This window comes from Dufourea novaeangliae, unplaced genomic scaffold (assembly GCF_001272555.1).
Source record: "Dufourea novaeangliae isolate 0120121106 unplaced genomic scaffold, ASM127255v1 scaffold8, whole genome shotgun sequence".
In the NCBI taxonomy this organism is placed as follows: Eukaryota; Metazoa; Arthropoda; class Insecta; order Hymenoptera; family Halictidae; genus Dufourea; species Dufourea novaeangliae.
Genome location: NW_015373923.1, coordinates 1399106 through 1417244, shown reverse-complemented (window position 1 = coordinate 1417244; position 18139 = coordinate 1399106). Strand labels below are relative to the sequence as shown.

The 18139-nt window shown below is 45.0% G+C and overlaps 2 protein-coding genes across 2 annotated transcripts in view; both read left to right on the top strand.

Moving 5' to 3' along the window:
* Nucleotides 1–1826: 1826 nt before the first annotated feature.
* LOC107194935 (odorant receptor 13a-like) lies at nt 1827–4918 on the top strand. Its single transcript, XM_015584647.1, has 7 exons — nt 1827–2085; nt 2224–2532; nt 2746–3029; nt 3235–3334; nt 3405–3509; nt 4354–4503; nt 4862–4918. The coding sequence occupies exons 1-7, from the start codon at nt 1930–1932 to the stop codon at nt 4916–4918; spliced, it is 1161 nt and encodes a 386-aa protein (XP_015440133.1). The 5' UTR covers nt 1827–1929.
* Nucleotides 4919–6231: 1313 nt separating this feature from the next.
* The window catches only part of LOC107194535, a 29932-nt gene continuing 18024 nt past the window's right edge, over nt 6232–18139 (top strand). Inside the window, exons 1-3 of the mRNA XM_015584176.1 lie at nt 6232–6278; nt 10248–10548; nt 11344–11438. Coding sequence (XP_015439662.1) covers nt 6232–6278; nt 10248–10548; nt 11344–11438 — 443 coding nt within the window. The remainder of the gene's footprint in view (nt 6279–10247; nt 10549–11343; nt 11439–18139) is intronic.

Genomic DNA, 18139 nt, shown 5'->3' with positions numbered 1-18139 from the left:
GGCGCCATCCGTGGCGAATCGCTGAAACTACTAGCCAATTATATGGGTACCAGTCTCAGCGATTAGCCACGGGTGGCGCCACCAGTCGAAAAAATAGTGGTACTCCGCGATTAAATGCGATTTTTACAGTGTTCTGGTCGTTTATTGTTATTTTCAATGACAGGAGATTAATCTACGTTCTTTCAGCTTCAAACTGAATGCTTGATCAAGACGTAACTTGTCCATAGAACGTTCGAAGAGCTATTTAACGTGACCTAAACGGGGTACGCATGGCGAGATACACTGTCAACCGTTGCAAACAAATGCGATTTTAACAATGTTCTTGCGATAACTGGTTTCCAGCCGTTAGAGAATAGTAATCTACGTTCTTTAAACGTTGTATCTAATGCAAAACGAAGAAGAATCATGCCCGTTTAGCGGTGTAAATGCGATCGAAATCTTTTGCAATTAGGGTTGCCGCTCCATAAGGGGCTACGGTAATACAGACATAATTAATTTTACTAATTCAGGGGATCTGCACTCTCGGGTCCATGCATTAAGTCCTGAGGGACAATTTGAGACTAATGACGTTCATTTTAAGTGCTTAAGTACTGAGATATTTGCATTTTTCCATCACTAGAAATTTTCACTCACCTGTCGATATAATTTGGTTAGCAGTTTGAGCGAATTGTCACGGGTGGCGCCACCGGTCGAAAGAATAGTAGTATTCCGCAATTAAATGCGATTTTGACAGTGTTCTGGTCGTTTATTATTATTTTCAATGGCAGGGGATTAATCTACGTTATTTCAGTTACAAATCGAGTGCTTTATCTAAACGAAAGCTATCCGTATAACGGTGTAACAGCTGTCCAAAGTGAACTAAACGGGGTATGCATGTCGGGATACACTGTCAATCCAAACCTGTTGTCCTTAGGGTTGCCACTCCATAAGGGGTCAACGTTACTAGTAGCATAAACTATAAACAATTGTACTAATTCTGGTGTTCTGCAGTATTGGGTTTACGCATTAAGTCGTCAGGAATAATTTGAGACCGACGACGATCATTTTGGGCGTTTAATTACACCGGAAAATAGTTGGCCGGAATCATTATAATTTATATGTATATTCCAATAAACATACGTCAGGTAATATAAGCTTCATTTCATCGAATTGTCGTAAATATAACTGTGTAAATATTGTACAATCCTATACTAATATATATATATATATATATATATATATATACGAGTTTACAATATATTTGTACACGTTCGCGGCCGTTGAATCTGTATAAACGCTCTGTCTCGCTCGTATTGTATATTTAATTTTCCATTCAAACATTTACTCTACAATATTTATACGATACAATAATGATGTTAAACAGTTCGATCAACTTCCTGTTATTAAATTCATTTACTGTAGCCCACGTAGATATCATTTCTCGTTTCGTTCACACAAACGTACGTGCAGGAGCAATAACTTTTCCGCTAAATTATATGTAATTCTGGAAGTGGGGAAAAAAATACAAGGAAGAGGAAGAAGTCGATTGCGGGAACCTCCCGTAACAATTTTCGTAAATCACTTAGGGATGCGAATGTACAATCGCACACTTGGCGATGCAAATGTACAGCTGTGCACGCACATTTGCCCAAAGGACAGGTCGAATTGCGGGTACTTTAAGTTGTCACGACCGTCCTCTTTAGTTGATCGTCGAATGGAAGGTAACACTTTTCGATCGCGAACTTTGGATCACCGACTGTCGTTATCCGCCCACTATGAAACAATAAGTGTTCGTCGTCGATCGATGTGCCATTCAACGGTTTCGACGAGATATTTGTCTGCGTTCCGTGGAGTATGGCCACGATCGTTCTAGTCGAAGGTAGAACGTTCCTCGACGGTGACACCGTCTCGATAACAAGCGCAGCCTGATAAACGAACGAAAACCAAATAATGGATTTTCAACTGTACGGTCGCCGGGAATACGACGCACTCATCAAGCCCATAATGATCACTGGGAGGATAATATCCATCTGGCCGATAGCTGAGAAGAGTGGCACGGCAACGGTACTCTTTAGAAGATTTCACCAGTTCTGCATGTTTTTCCTAGTAAGACGACAAAACTGTACAAGTTTTTCAAATGTGAACCGTGCTATTCCTACTACACCCGCGATTTAATTGAATTTATTTAGTAGAGATTTTTGACAACAAGTGGACAGATAGACCGTGTAAAAGTTAAGCTTTCAGGTGACAGTCATGTCGATCGCGGTGACAGCCGACGTGATTCACAATCTAGACGACCTGGACGAAGCGACAGAGTGTGCCCTGATCTGCACAGCCTTCTATCTCTGCGTCGTCCGGATGGTGGTCTACACGATCCATCAGAAGGATATGCTCTATGTGGTGAACACGATGCGAGATGACTGGACCACGTCCACATACGAGGACAGGGCAATCTTAGCTGGCAAAACGATGTTCGCGTTTCGGCTGGCCAAGTACTTTATCAGCACTGTCGCCGTGACGATTGTGTTGTTCATGTGCGTCCCGCTTTTGGAAGTACGTGCACATCCTTGCGAATATTCTAAACGAATAGTCTAGGTGAACGTCTAGATGTCGATTTAGAGGATTTAGGTCTTCGAAGATGTTCAGATACCCAATGAAAATCGGTCTCATAAGTATCCATCCAGGGATGATTCGATAGTCTTTAACAAAATCTGTATCGGTCTGTACGTACACCGACGATTACCGTTCATCCTTTTTCCTTCGCAGATCTACGTGGCAGGCAAGGACAAAATTCTCCCGTTCCGTGGCTACTTTTACATCAATCAAACGGTGTCGCCGACGTTCGAGTGCCTTTATTTGTTCAACGTGTCGGCCGGTGGTTTCGGCGGCAGCATGATCGCCGGCGCGACTAGTTTCAATCTGATAGTGATAATGCACGGATCGGCCAAGTTCGCGGTTCTACGAAAACGACTGGAGGCTATCAACAGCGAGGATCGTGATTCCGCTACCGTGATCACGGACTGTGTAATTCGTCACCAACAGGCGATAGCGTGAGCTTTACCTATCTGTTCCGTCAAGTTGACTTCGAACACTTCGAACTGTAATATCCTGTAGTTCGCCGAAAGTTTTCGCGAGGCTCTGTGATATCACGACGAGTCATCGATCGTTTTTTTTTTTTTTTTTTTTTTTTTTTTTTCTTAACGACGATCGTTTAATCGCGAGGGCGCTCGGCTACGCGGAACGACTCGTTTCCAGGTACGCGGACGCGCTGGAGAGGATCATAAATGTTTTGGCTCTTGGGCAATTCGTCATTAGCACCGGGCTCCTCTGTTTCGCGGGATTCCAGATCACCTCGGTGCGTGCCGCGCCAAAGATGCGATGCTAGCGAGTCGATCGGCCTCGTCGATAAAAACTAACATTTCCAGATGATGGAGGACAAGGGACGCTTGATGAAGTATTCGACCTTCTTGAACTCCGCCATCCTCGAGCTGTTCATGTTCAGCTTCAGCGGGGACGGGCTGATCGAGGAGGTAAATCGATAAAAACTTGGCCCCTTGGCATCGATAATTCATCGAGGGCTTGATTGATCCGATCTGAAATCATCGATGTTAAGTTGTTGTATGTCCGTTGTTAATTAGACATCTCGCGCTTGGAGCCAGTTACATTTCTTGAAAATGGTACTAATGTCACAGACGAGATAGAAGGATAGACCTAACATGCAATGTAATTTTCTGTCCCATGCTTCGGGGGCCTCAGGAGCCCCCGTACCATTTCAGAATTCCATTCCTTACTAGCGAAACCAGGGCAATAATGTATATATGTATCGCTATATGCAGTCACGGGTGTGTGTTTGCTGTGCGTTAACACGGTGTCGAATGTAATTCCTGATCAGCGTGATTTTCGCGGGACATAAGGTCCCATAAGACGTTAGGTCTATTCTTATATCTCGTCTGTGCTAATATGCTGTTGTTTTTATACTAAGGGTATTATATTTTCTTGTTTATTAATGACGACAGAGCTACTGACCGCGGTCTCAGGTAGACTTTCGACCACCAAATTATTTAATGTAAGAGGCACTTTTATGTAAGAGGCATTAGTCACTACGAGTTGCAATTAAAATTAGATTCAAGAATGTTTTCGAAACTTAAAGAAGGCAAAACGTCCGAGAAACTGCATTACCAACCGGCCAATCTTGCGAGTGACCGATGTAATCAGGGGTAGAAAATAGAAACGGAACGGGGGAAGTTCTCTAGATTTCTTGGCCCACGTGTCTCCGATTGGGGATATTCAGGATCGTTTGACTAATCACTCGCGTCTATCAGAATCATCCTCGAGGATTGCATTTTGAATAATCGGTAACCGGTAATAATGTAGAGCGAAGCTGTGGGCGAGTCCGTGTACAATGGCGGTTGGATCGGCAGCCGTTACGGTTCGAGTCTTATGATCATTATGATGCGATCGACTGTCCCTAGCAAGATAACAGCGGCAAAATTTTACAGTATGTCATTGCAGAGCTTTTCGAAGGTGAGTGGAATTCATATTCTATTCCTCTCAATCCCTTCGAGCTACGGTAAATCATCGATGAGTGTTAGAAGGCTCCTCGGCATTGAACATTAAATATATAATAAACTAATGGCCATACGCGACTGAAACAAATATCATTACCTTCGGAATTTCAATCTCTATAACTATGATAAACTTTAAAAAATGACACCTGGGGACCTTTCCCTGTCAGCGGCCGAGGAACCTTCGAACACTAATCCATGATTGACTGTACTTCGGCCCAGGTTCAATTGTATCAGTGTATCTCATCGCGACGGCGTGAATTGTACTCCTGAAAGGATCGAGAGCTTTTCTTGCTAAGTTACTCTGTACTTTGCAGGTGCTCAGCACGTCGTTCTCGTACTTCACGGTCCTGACGGCCACCAAAGACGAATAACGACCGCTACGGGTGAACATAGACGCTCACTACACGCTTCACGATTGTAGACCATGTCCCTTGACGACTCGACTGGCAGAGAATATATGCTGTAGCCGTTCCACTAGCCTAAAAATATCCCCGTAGATCAAAGTGCCGACCGAGAACACCGCGGTTTGATCCTCCCTCCCCGTTCGTCGACGAGCGAACAGATTTTCGGGGGGGTTGATCGTGACTAGAGACAATGGCGACCGATCGTTTCGTTCGATGGTACTGGATTTCCCAACGAAACGACAGAGTTTCTACTTAATCGCTTCGAATCGGTTACGTTGCTCCCTGCGAAGGACCTTACGTTGAGCTTTTCGAGGGTGTCGTACGTTGGGGTTATTTTGACTCCGTCAGGAGTAAAAACTTGTCCCAGTCAGAAAATAATCATTTTCAATTTTGAAGGTATTTTTACTTGAAACACCACTTCACGCGAATATGATCGTTTTTTGACCTAGAACAAAGTTACCCTGACTGAGTCGGTAGCCCCAACTTACGGTAATTACATAGTAAATCTTATCGAATCGTTTCCAGTATCATAAGGCTACTTATGCGAACTCTAGCCCCTAGTCTAGATGTTTCGATTGTCTTTGAATCTACAAAACATGGAATATGGTGTCTCGACAATTATTCTGTTGTTCTCTGTCACATTAGTATCCCAATAGTCTCTATTCCTGTTATCCAAAGTCCTGCACAATTTTCCTCAAACGATCAGGTCTAACGACACCTGATCTTGAACAATATTCTCCCTCTGTTAACACCGTGACGGAATTTGCTATTGGAACACCGAAACGAGTGATTCAAAGCAACGAGCAACTGGAAGATAAAGACAGTTGGAAGAGAATCGAAAGGTCATATTCAGATAAACCGATCGCGGTGAAAGCATCGAACGACGATAATGGTGCAGCGTTCGCAGACGGTTTAGGCGAAATGTAACGAGTCCGTCGGTGTTCTCTGGGTGGGGTAAAACCATGAGCGAATGGTCTTGGGACGGGACTCGAGGGTATTTTCATCGTAACAGTACAACACGTGCACCCGGCCACAGTGCACGCGGAGGCGCAAGCTCTTCCTCTCGGTTCCCTCTGATTCCGTGTGTGTGTGTGTGTGTGTGTGCATTATCCACGTTCCGTGTTACGGCGTTCACCGAGAAAAATGTAATTAAACAGATCCCTCGAAACGAGTTTGTCGTCTGTGAATTATCCCCGGTACATCTGGCGTGCTGGTTACCGATCTAGAATCGAGGATGGTGGTCAGATGATGCCGATCGTCGTCGTCCACGGGATGACAATATGGCGAACATCAAGGTGGCCGTGCGTGTAAGACCGATCTCTGCCAGGTGAGTATCGAACATTCGAATAATTATCATCGTGGTGGAATGTATACATAGTATGCATCGATATTCAAGTAAAATGATAGTGATCATCATCGAGGATGACTAGAACTCCAATTAATCTGAAGTGAAAAAGTCTCAAGAGTCCTAAAAGGATTCTAAGCTACAAAGTTTAAGGTATAATGAAAACGCTGACTGAAAATCGCGCGTTAGCACACGACGGTTTAGCCATTAAGTTCACTTCTGCTACTGGTTCGGCCGATGTATTTTAAGAAACAGAAAAAACCAGCCTGCTCCGGATACGTGCACCTCCGCCGGAGGTCAAGGTTTCACCGTCGTGATTTCAATTTTTGCGAAACCGTGTTTTTTCACGGTTTTTACGACTCTGTGCATCTCCCTCCTATCTTCCCCCAGGGTCTATCGACTCGGTGTCTGCCAGTAACACACACGACCCCGGGGATAATTATTTCGAGTTCGCGGTGTTGGGGGGGGGGGGGGGGGGATCTGGAGGCAGATTTATGGGACGTACGCGGCGCCTTTTCGTCCCGCCACTTATGAACTCGTTTCTATACTTAGATGGAAGCGAGAACCGCGGGAAACTGCGAGACAAACTGACTATTTACCCAGGGGACTGGGCGCGGGACGGCAATCGGGTCGTGTGTACTGGGGACGTCGATTGGGGATGAAGTGTTTTCAGCGATCACTTTCGGATGAAACTGTTGATCCTGGAAATGTAAACCGTACTATATATGGAGGGCTCGGAAGCCATCAGTGTAAGTCACAAAGTAAATTAACAGAGATAATTGTTTAGAAAATGGACTGTAAAAGATAATATATGCTATTAACAAATAAAAAATGATTCATATGTATAGGATACATAAATGTGAAACTGGTTGCGTATAAAATAAACGATGAAAGTGTATTTACACGGCGTAAGTTATTTTTACCGAAAGAGTGACTTATAAAACATTTTCGATCGGACTGCTAATAACAGAGTAATCTCTACTGATCACGATTCGTGGTTCACCCTGTATATTATTCACCAACCATAGGCAACAAGACAAACAACAAAACCAATCCATCAGGGGTTCTACATCCCCAAATCTAGTAGCTTGTGTTGAACCCAACTCCAATAGTGGTGATCAATATCTCCAACAAACGATAACAAAATAATCATCCAGATCGGTTCCTGCTCGAATCCATCAACAGTATTCCAGAAGAGTTCCATTCCGAAAAAATGACACTTTAGTTTTCTGAACCGCCCTCGGTAGAACATAGGCCGAAGAACAAACAAACCATCGAGGGCAGAGGACTCGATAAAATCTCATGAAACAGCCTCGTGTGACGACGTGGCGGGGAAGACACGCCATATAGTCGACGGAAGGGGGTTCGGCGAGTATATTTAACGCGACTGGAACTCTCGCGTGGTCCGTCGACGATCTGGGGGATGCACCCGCGGGTCGACAAAGGATCTCGCGGCGGTCCGGTGGCCACGATGATCCACGGGACGGAGTGTGGCCGTTCGCCGACTTGGGAATAGCACGACAACGCCGATGACACACGACTCGACAGTTTAACGACTCCAACAGGAATAGCAGGAGCATCCGTTCGAGAATAACATTCGACTGGAGGCCCCGCGGGCGGCGCCACGAGGGGCCGTGATGATAATAACGTCCCAGCCGGTTGGCTATTCACGTATACGTCGGAACCCGATTCATTCAGAGACCTACGCGGCGGTCTCTCGGTGTTTTCTTGGTATAGCCGTTCTCCGTTCTGTTCGCCGATGTTTCGCGAAGCTGGAATGAATAACGTAGCTCGTCTGCTTCTTCATTCAGAACTTCGTCGCGGTGTTTTTCTCTCGCGACCGTCGAACGAGGATCCGTCTGGATTTCTGAATCGATGATCGATACGCATAGAACGAGGTCTCAGTCTGAACACAGCTATCGTATCTCATGAATATCGATTGGGGCCAAATTGCTGTGGATTCACACCCCAATGGCAAGGGTCTAATAGTTTAAATTTTCCTGTCATAGCATAGTCGATGTTCCGATACGAAGTACACCTTTACACGTATATCTTCGCGACAGTGGATCGTCGATGAAGATAGAAGACATGAAGGATCGATGGGTTAATCGTGGCTATTCCCTGATGTTCGTCGAGCCAGATACACGATCGTCCGAGTGAAATCAATTTTCTACGGATAAACGAACCTTATAAGGGACACCGTCGTTAATTTCCACGTCGACGGGGGATCGTCCCGATAGAGATTCGTCAGCGGGAACCGGACCAAGGTGGGTCGTATCGGGACTTCGGAACGTTTCGAATTCTACGCGATCGATGGTACCCGTGAACGACTCCGGAAACGATCGGGTCTCGACGGAAGCGGGGGACGAAGTTCATCAGCTTCGTTGACCCAGAACGATCGGCGTGTCCGGTATTCGGCGTCGGTGAGGTGTTAATTTCGCAAAAACGCGATACGCGGCACGCAATCGTCCCGATTAGACCGAATCGGGGCGATAGAATCACGCGAGGACCGGGGGTTCAAGCACCGAGATCGTCGACTCTGTATGTGCCCTTATGTGTGTGTCACACGTAGGCTAAAGCTGCGTCTCCATTGTTACCGTAACACGTCTTAGAGCAAAGCTATACAATCTTTTTAGAAAAACAGAAACAAAAATACAACATGCTGCCAGTCGATGTAAACCAGTATGATGCGGTTATAAAATAATTCATCCTTAACCCTTGACTGGAAAACACTACTTTACTAGTTCATTTACAATTACGAATGGAAGAAACACGTTTTGTGGGAGCCTACGTACTACAAAAATAGAAATAAGAAATACGATGCGAGAAAAGATACGAGCGGAAATTGGATACTTTCAACGGAAGCACTGAAAAAGCTAGAATTACATCAACAGCAATTAACGTTGTATTTAATAACGAGATGCGAAATATTATAGAAACTCGTTACATACTCGTTTAAAATGTATAATATTTTAACAAGTTACAGAAACACGTTGTATAACAAGCTTATAAAGCATATTATTATATAACACTGGTTTTCAATTCAGTGTAGACGCAGCTTAACGTGGGCCACGTAACCGCGTTCCCGGTGTGTCTCGTCACGCCAAATGTTGTGCCGCACGGCGGAAGGCGACCCGAAAATCCGTTCGACCGTGATACGCCGAACGGAATCTCGGTGGGATTCCCTCGAATTTCGCGAGAACCGATCCCGAATCGACCGATTTTCGACACGTTTTACCGATAGATCCTCCGTAGGGGATGGGATCTAATAATCCAACGGACACCGAACTTCCTGCCTCGGATACCACTGGCTTCGAGGCACCACCTCTGCTAACATCGCGACAGTTAACTCGGTGTTATCGACTTCCTTTGCCGGTGAGCTCTCGTCGCGAATTAGCAATTCCATCTGCCGGAGCGGTCCGAATGGGACACGGGATCGAAAAACCATTCGCGGTTCGATGGGGAGAGGATCGTTGTTACGCGAAGGCGAACCAATCCAAGGGATTGCTGCTCTCTGGAGACATCGAACGGCACCGCTAAGTAAGTGAGCCGTGTAACGTTTTCGTCGACGATGAAATCTTTGATCGAAAGGAATCCGGTGGTCGTTTATGAAATTGCTCGACGTACTACGGGATCGAACGATGTCGTGCACGCAGTATCGTTCCTTCAGAATTCAGGAGACTTAAGATGACTACTCGCCTGGAAACAACAGGGGAGATAGCAGGGACCAAGGTCCTATCACAAAATAGTTTATCTAATCTAACTATTAAATAGGGATTTGTCAGGCAAAAGGGGTGAAAAACAGACTTTGATGAGTCTGTGTAAATGGTAACGTGAAACGTTCTAATTATCATACCTAACTGGACGTTCTGGTAAATGAACAGGTTGTTAACATGTTTATTACAGGTGTAGTTTTCGCGAGGAAAATGTGGACAGTTCTGTTTGATTTAGGGAGGTGAATCTAACCGGATCAGAGGTGGTCGTCCATACCGATTCCAACGGGATCTCATTGACGAACCTAAAGGTGTCGTCGAGCAAGGCTGGGGACAGTCGCGAGAGAACACGGCGATATGATTTCGACTATTGCTTCGACTCTTCCCATCCAGACGCCGAGGATTTCGCGGACCAGGCTAGGATTTACGAGACCCTCGGCCAGTCTGTCCTGGATGCCGTCTTCTCCGGCTACAATGCGTGTCTGGTCGCTTACGGTCAGAGCGCTTCCGGGAAAACCTATACGATGATGGGCACCAAGGTAAATATATTTGCTCTTATTACCAGCATTGCCAGAAGTAGGGAAGACATGGCCGAATAATAATTCTATTTACTTCAGCCTCGTGTCTGTGAAATGAACTTTGTTTGCAAGTTCTTTAACTACATTACTACCTTAACCATTTATATTGCATTTTCACTCGTCATCGTATCCCTACGTTGGGGAATTTTTTGGCAACCCTGCTTATTACAATAGTCTTCATTCACCAACTACCCCACGATTGAAACACCTCGCGTGTATCGATATATTCACTCCTATCAATTACCATCTATGGAATAGTTCGGAGACAAAGACTATGGTGGTACGCAATTAAAAGGCAACATAACGGTTCACGTTGATTACCCGGCACAAGTGACCCAGCAGCCCGCAAAAACTCATTGGCGCGCGCGTCCTCTAATTGGTCCTGCGGCGTGGTTTCCTTTTTTTCGAAAATTTCCTCCGGTAAATTGAAACTGTTTTCGCGGCGTGGCCGCTTAATTAAATTGCTCCGTGGCCAACGGGGCAGTCGATCGCAGGGGAGGAGAGGGGCGCAGGTTAGAGGGGAAGCGCGGGATTTTTAAAAGCGCGTCACGTGGCCCGGTCATACGTCCGGCACGTTCGACCGGGTTTCAATTATGGAGGAAGAGTCGCCCCGGGACATTCCGATCGACGATTGTTAACGATACGTAATTTTATTCGATACCTATGTATTTTTCTCTATTCTTTTTTGCCGCGTTCGTCTGGAAATGGAAAATGGTTAACGATGCTCGAACGTTCTTGTCCTCGGTTTTTGTACAGGAGGATCCCGGCCTGACGCCGAGGCTTTGCCAGGAACTGTTCACCAGGATCGAGGCGAACGCTAGGGACGAGAAGAGTCAACGCGTTTCGGTCAGGTAATTACTGGAAATAACATCAATTTACTTATTATTATATTATTGACAATAATTTAAAGCGATTGTATCTCATAGTCTGGAAACGTGGAAATTTATGTTTAACATTTTTACTACCACCTCACCCAAATATGGGCGACACGTACATTGCACAGAGGATTCTTTAGATACTGCTACAAAATTTTTTCGTGAAATTAATATCGCAGTATAATTTAAAACAAGACCCACAGCCTCTATTAACTAAACGTATATATTTTCCACGATTTATGACTTAAAAAACGAAATAAACGTATGTCTGACTACGTACGACATTTTCCACTGTGGCAATGAATGTGTTACATAGACTTTTCTATTACTCCTGCATATACCACGTTTGAATCGTCCTGTACCATGTAATAGAAATATTTTAGCGGGTCTCGCTGGAGTCCTCCGAAATCGTGTGCACGATTGAAGCCCCGCGAGGCAGACACGTAAATTTCCTTCGATCCCAGGTCAACATAGATGAAAAGCATTGGTAGCCGGCTGATAACGCGTCTGGATTGATAACTGTGGGAAACTTAACATTCGTCTTTCACGTACAGGTGCATCGACGTGCGCGTACACACCGATCGCGCCTATAAAGACACCATTACCGGCTCTCGGTCAAGGTCCGTACTGTCGGGGCCAATTTTACCAATCGTTTTCGACAAGCCGTGTTTTCAAGTTCGTCCCGTTCGTGCTGTCGATCGCCTCGATTTCGTGGCACTCGATTTCCCCTGCCGCGGTTCCGAAACGGGATCATTCCCTTGTAATCCGTCCGTGGTGCCGAGTTTTACTCGCATTCCGGCATGGCCTACCCTCTGGGGGCTTCGCGAAACCCCTGGTCTGGCGTCAAAGCGACGAGAAGTTTATCGTTCTCCCTTGTTCCCACTTTTTTTCTTTCCCACTTGGAACGAACGAAATTGCCGACAAGATCTGATCACTTTTATTTGGTATTTGGTACGAATCACAGATACTTCTTCGAGACTACAATTAGAATCGTCTTTCATTGTTGGCTTGCTGAGTACTTCGATGGCCATGAAAGGAGAATCAATTGAATTCAGGTTATAGAATACACACGTCACTGTAAGAACCGAAAGATTATAAGCGCAAGTTTTTACTAATCCCTTAATCGAATCTGTTCGAGTATCATGATATTCCCTGACCCGCGATAGAACCTTTATGTAACCGACGTTGACCTTTTCAGCACCCTACCATATAAGACACAAATGCTATTATCCCTTTAGTAGACTTGTAAATTAGCAGGGAAGTATACTAACTCATAAACAAAGTGAAAGTGCCTGTAAATCTTGCAGCTCACTGGAAGTTTTCAGCAATGATCCAAAGAAAGTGTGATAACCCAAAGAATCGTCAAACATTCTCAGTCATTAATTGACCATTCCATTGGAATCAGCCATTAATTGACAATTTCATTGGAATCAGCCATTAATTGGGTTTCCAAAGGAAGTGTAACGACCTAAAGAATCGTCAAACGTTCTCAGCCATCAATTGACCATTCCACCGAAATCAGCCGTTAATAGGATTTCCAAGGGAGATGTAACAACCCCAAGAATAGTTAAACGTTCTCAGCCATTAATTAGACATCTCCATCCCCAAAGATCTGGTCCGATCAACTTTCACGATCGCGTGGAACCGTATGTCCTCGATCACGTCGAAAGGTATCGTCCTCGTCGTTAATTGGCGGGTGGATAGAAATCAGGAACGCGGGAAATATTGTCTGTCGGTCGTGGGGGGAGTGGGCGTTCGTTGGTAGGGGGTTGGACGTTGAAGTCGAGCTTGGGAGCCGCGAGCTTGCAAGCGCCTCTCTGGCCTGGATGTGTCTTGTAAGCTCAGTGCCCCGTGACTCGCAAACCTAGGCGGACCTCGCTATACTTGGGTAAGAATTCCTCCATTCGGAACCAACCCCTGCATTCGAGCTTCTTATCGCGACGTCCGGCTCGTTGGAGGCGCTTGGGTCACGCGCGTGGAGTTAAGGGTGAAATTACAAGGGGAATGATAATTGAATCGTGACAGGAGTAGTCTCTTTGCAATTTGGTAAGAATTCATCGATGATCCTCGAAACTCACCCTCTAGAACTTCTACAGCTGGGGACTAAAGTGTTTGTACAGTTTGCGTATTATACCCAGACGATGATAGTGTAATTAATTTCTGTTCCTGGGAATTTGTTGTTGTTAATGATTATGTTATATACATGTTTCAATATAATTAATAATATTGAAGACATGGGACTCTTTGTTTCCGTGATCGTACTGTACAAATAGTTTGATCCTTTGTTGTATTTTGCACTACTTGCATTCAAGTAGCGATTTTTTTAGCGAACGCACCCTGAATATAATAACTAGCAGCAATTTCTGGATTCTTTTGATTCATATTGGAAAAATATGTCTGCAAACGTACACAGCCCTTAACCCTTATGCACCGTTTGAATGAATCCAACTCAAAAGTTTCATGTTCAATTATGCTTTCTATTACAAATTTGGCGTACATTAGAATATTTTGTATTGTACAACTATACCCACCGTTTGGTCTCACAAAACAGATGTAGACTGAAAAATCCTAAATGTTTCAGTCGCGATGATATCATTACGACAAATTTCTATAAATTCTCCCACGAGCACACCCTCTCTTGATCAACACCCCCCTTTCGAATTCTTCCAAGTCTGACTCGCGAAGCAGACTAAAAAGGAATAAAATTTCCGCCCACAAACGCGCCACAATTCCGGGCACAGGCTGCAATCTTCGAATCGCGCTTTCCCTCGTAAACACCGTTTTATTCCCACATTAAACGCTCGCAGGATTGCCTTGAGTCGGGCCGAGGGGAACGGGGAAAAAAATAAAAGCTGCGAAACTTACTGCGCCGGGCGCTGGTGCACACTCGTAAAAACAAAAAATTGTATTTACCGTTCGCGCAAAATATCGGTTCCTCTTCCTATTTGTTTTAGTTTTTTCGAGCCGTTCCGTCGATGAATGGCGGCCAGAGGGGTGCTCCTCGTCGGCCGTCGCGAGTTTTATCGGCACTCGGAGAGTCATATGCACGTGACTGAAACGGGTCTTCGAAAATTGTTGGAAACGTTCTGTATATTTCGACGAAGATTCGTTGCCTCCGGTTTGTACACCGACTTCGTAAATCCACGAGCAGATTTCCACGTGAGCTTGAACCGTTTGTTCAACCGAGTGTCGCTGGTGGAATGGAGTAAGGAACGATTACCGGGCAGATTCAGGAAATTACTCTCGGTGTACCAATAATCCGCTATCTTCTGTCAAGACCAATATTTGCTTTTACGGAAACCGGAAAGCTGGCGATGTTTCAATAATACTCGACCTCGTTCTCCGATGTCATTCGCGATTTTTAAACGGGAAAACGTTCATAGGTGTTTTTCGAATTGAAACATGTCACTAGTTCAGTGAAAGAAACGACGGATTACTTGTCGATGGATTTTATATTAACACTAGAACTACAAAACCCGTCGAAATGAAGGGTTTCAGATTTATTATTTCACCATTATTGACAGTGTTTTTGGTGGAACTTACGATGACTTTGAATTTACTGTACATTTTATATCGTACTATACTATGCAAAATTGTAGTATATATTATTTCCATTATCATATTATAGAATTTAATTTAGTAGACATTTAATGCTAGTTTTAGGGTTAGAATTTTTATCGTGTACAGTTGAAGACTTTGGTTGCCGATTGGAATAGAAAGATTACGAAAGTGGAGCCCAGAGAATGATAAATGGACTGCGAATTTGAGCACAAATGTAGATTTTTACGTGTCAAAATAAAATGGGAAGCTTTAATTAAATTGTATGAAACGTTCTTGGTATTGAATCTCAGACAATCAGGTGTGATGCAAACGCGCGCAATCCGCGGTTCAACGATAGATAAGCGTGTTCGATCGTCCAGGGGTTAATTTATCTTACCTTTTGAAGCCCCTGACAGTCACCTTGCCCTCGAACGAGGGCTGTCTTTCACGTTTTTCTCGTCGATACTTCCAGGACAATATCGAGCTTATGCGGTCGCGAGGCTGACGGTTTTCCGGTGAAAAACGACCTCCACGTGGAACCTTCCGCGCAGAACGATTTCCCCGTCGGTTCACCCCGCGAGGATTTTTCAGTTCGCAGACGCGGAAAATCGCGGGGTGGAACTTTGCTTGATGTATTGCGAAGCGAACGAATCGGTCAGCTCGAGAGCACCCCGTTCTCTGTTCGGCCCGGTTCCCCGTCAACTCGTCCGACGTAAAATCGTTAAGTGGGTCGACGAAGAAAGTTTGGTCTCTGCGTGCTCCCCGCGACGACGCTTCCGAGGCGTAAACGAAATTTCGTGGCAGCAGCCTCCTGCTTAATTAGGTCCTTTTTGTCTGGAAAGTATAACGTTTCGGTTGTTGTGCAAATATTCTGAGATCTTCGTAGATACTCTTACCGTGGATCGTACAGTACGTGTGAAAAGTTCAAGATTTGGAGTTTTATCTCAAATTTTTATGGAATTTTACACTCTCATTAATTCAGGGGCCCAGTGCAAGGAACAGCTATGCCAAAAAATGTTCAAAAATAAGATTTGTATTCATTCTGGCACCTCTTGGTACATAACGATTATCCCTTACTTTGTAACTGCGTGGCAAAATTCATAACCTGTACTACGATTGTATAAATATACATATACAATTGTAGTATACTATGATGTACACTACTTTTCATAAAAGCCCTAAGATCTTACAACACTACTGTTGTGGCACAGCTCTCTCTTGCACTAGACCGTCAATTATTTCTAAACTACGAAACCGTTTAACGAATTAAATCTCAACCGAATAATACTTTGGGCTGCCATTGATTACGAAACTTGCGTTCTTACACCTGTTTGACGGTGTAACAATGCCCGACGTCTCGAAACCTAATTCCCTTCAGCAGCACGATAACTCGATCTCCATCGTCGATCGAATCGTTTCCGACTCGCCCCCGAAAGAAAGAAAGCGAACGTTTTCCGGTTTTTTGCAGAGGAACGACACACACCGTCGCGAAGAGTCCCCGAAGCCTGTTCATCATCCGTAACCGGGGTCCCCCGATGAATCATCCCTTTGTTCGCCGCCCTCGAAACACGAAAGGAAAAGGACAGGCACAACGAGAGAGAAAAAAATGTAGAAACAAACCGACAGATTTACGCGCGTCGTGCGAGCCGCGACGCCCCGTACGCTCCGAATATACTATAAATTCGCGTTTATACGATCACCGGCAGTTATTAAAAGTGGTGCGTTGTTCACTGTGAACGGATGTGGGGTGGGGGTGAGACATTGGGGGCGAGAGAAATACGGGTCCTGTCGCGGGACGGTGTACCGTCGACTTCGAATATAAAACCACCGTCGATGATCGTCACTCACACGGTCCCTTGGTTCGACCCCGAAAAAAATCCTGCCCCCCCCCCCCAGGATTTAGCCAACAAAATATTCCAAAAGGGAGCGTGTACGATGACGACCCCTCGTTTGTCGCGTTTACACCCGGCCCCGTTAATGGGGCCTCCGGTTCCCGCTAAAATATCACGAATCTCTTTTAGATCAAAACGTATATCCCGAAAAGCTTGCTTGCTTGCTTGCTCGCGCCTGGCCAATAATTCCTGTCGATGAACCGTACCGACCGGCGTATACACACGTATATTCGCATGGAAAATTTCAGGCGGTGAGTGCGCATCGGAGAACCACCGAAACGGGATGCACGGGGTTTTCACGTTGGAAAATTTACGTTCGCCCGTATGGACGTGATTTCACGCGTATATACCATAGAGAACTTCGTTTGTAGAATTTTTTCCGACGATATTTTTTCTTCCTCTGCCCCACGGGAATCACATTTTCGTTCTACGTAACGGGTGGAAGCGTTCGCGAGCTCTGGGCTCAAAAATCGATGATCGCGCAAAGATTCTATAAGGTCGGTGGATGGGAGTTGAAGTCCGAGGTTCGAAACGGTAATTTTTCTGTCGTCGAGATTCAATTTCCTCGTGTGGGCGAGGGGACAGGGAAGAAGAACAGTCTTGAGAGGGAAGAAAATTTACGGCCCCGACTTTAAGGCGGCTGGTATCGCCGGATATTAGTCCTACACGTACCGCGCATGACGGTTTGCAGGAGGTGTTGCACGCAACGCGTATAAATAAGCAGCTGGCTTTCTGGCGTCGTCGCAGCGGTCGACTCGAGTCGAATTCTTCTTCGCGACCGTCTGGAGAAATGATTTATCGGACGTGAATATTCTTTCGCGGACACGAGCACCGTGCAGGTGCACGACCCTGGGAAGCCTTTTCTTTCATCGATGAAAGAGTTACGGGAGCTGGGACCGGAAACTGATTGAAATAAGAACAAGATTTTCTGTCAGCGTTTCAACACTTAACTGTACATATTGTTTACACGAAGATACATAGTTCTATTTTCCCATAAATGGCCATTAACCACCATTGTGATTGGTTTTCATGCATATTGCGATAGAAGTTGCAAAAATTCTGAGAAAATATATTATTCTAACATTTTAGTGATCGTTACAGGAGTATATTAACCACTCGTTTTGACTGCTTTCGTGGTTCCAGTGTTAACAACAGACAGTCGTCTTTATCGTAATATTCTAATAACAATCACGGTAAATTAATGAGGCCGTGCTAAAGAAACGAGAACACCACTAGAGAATTCCA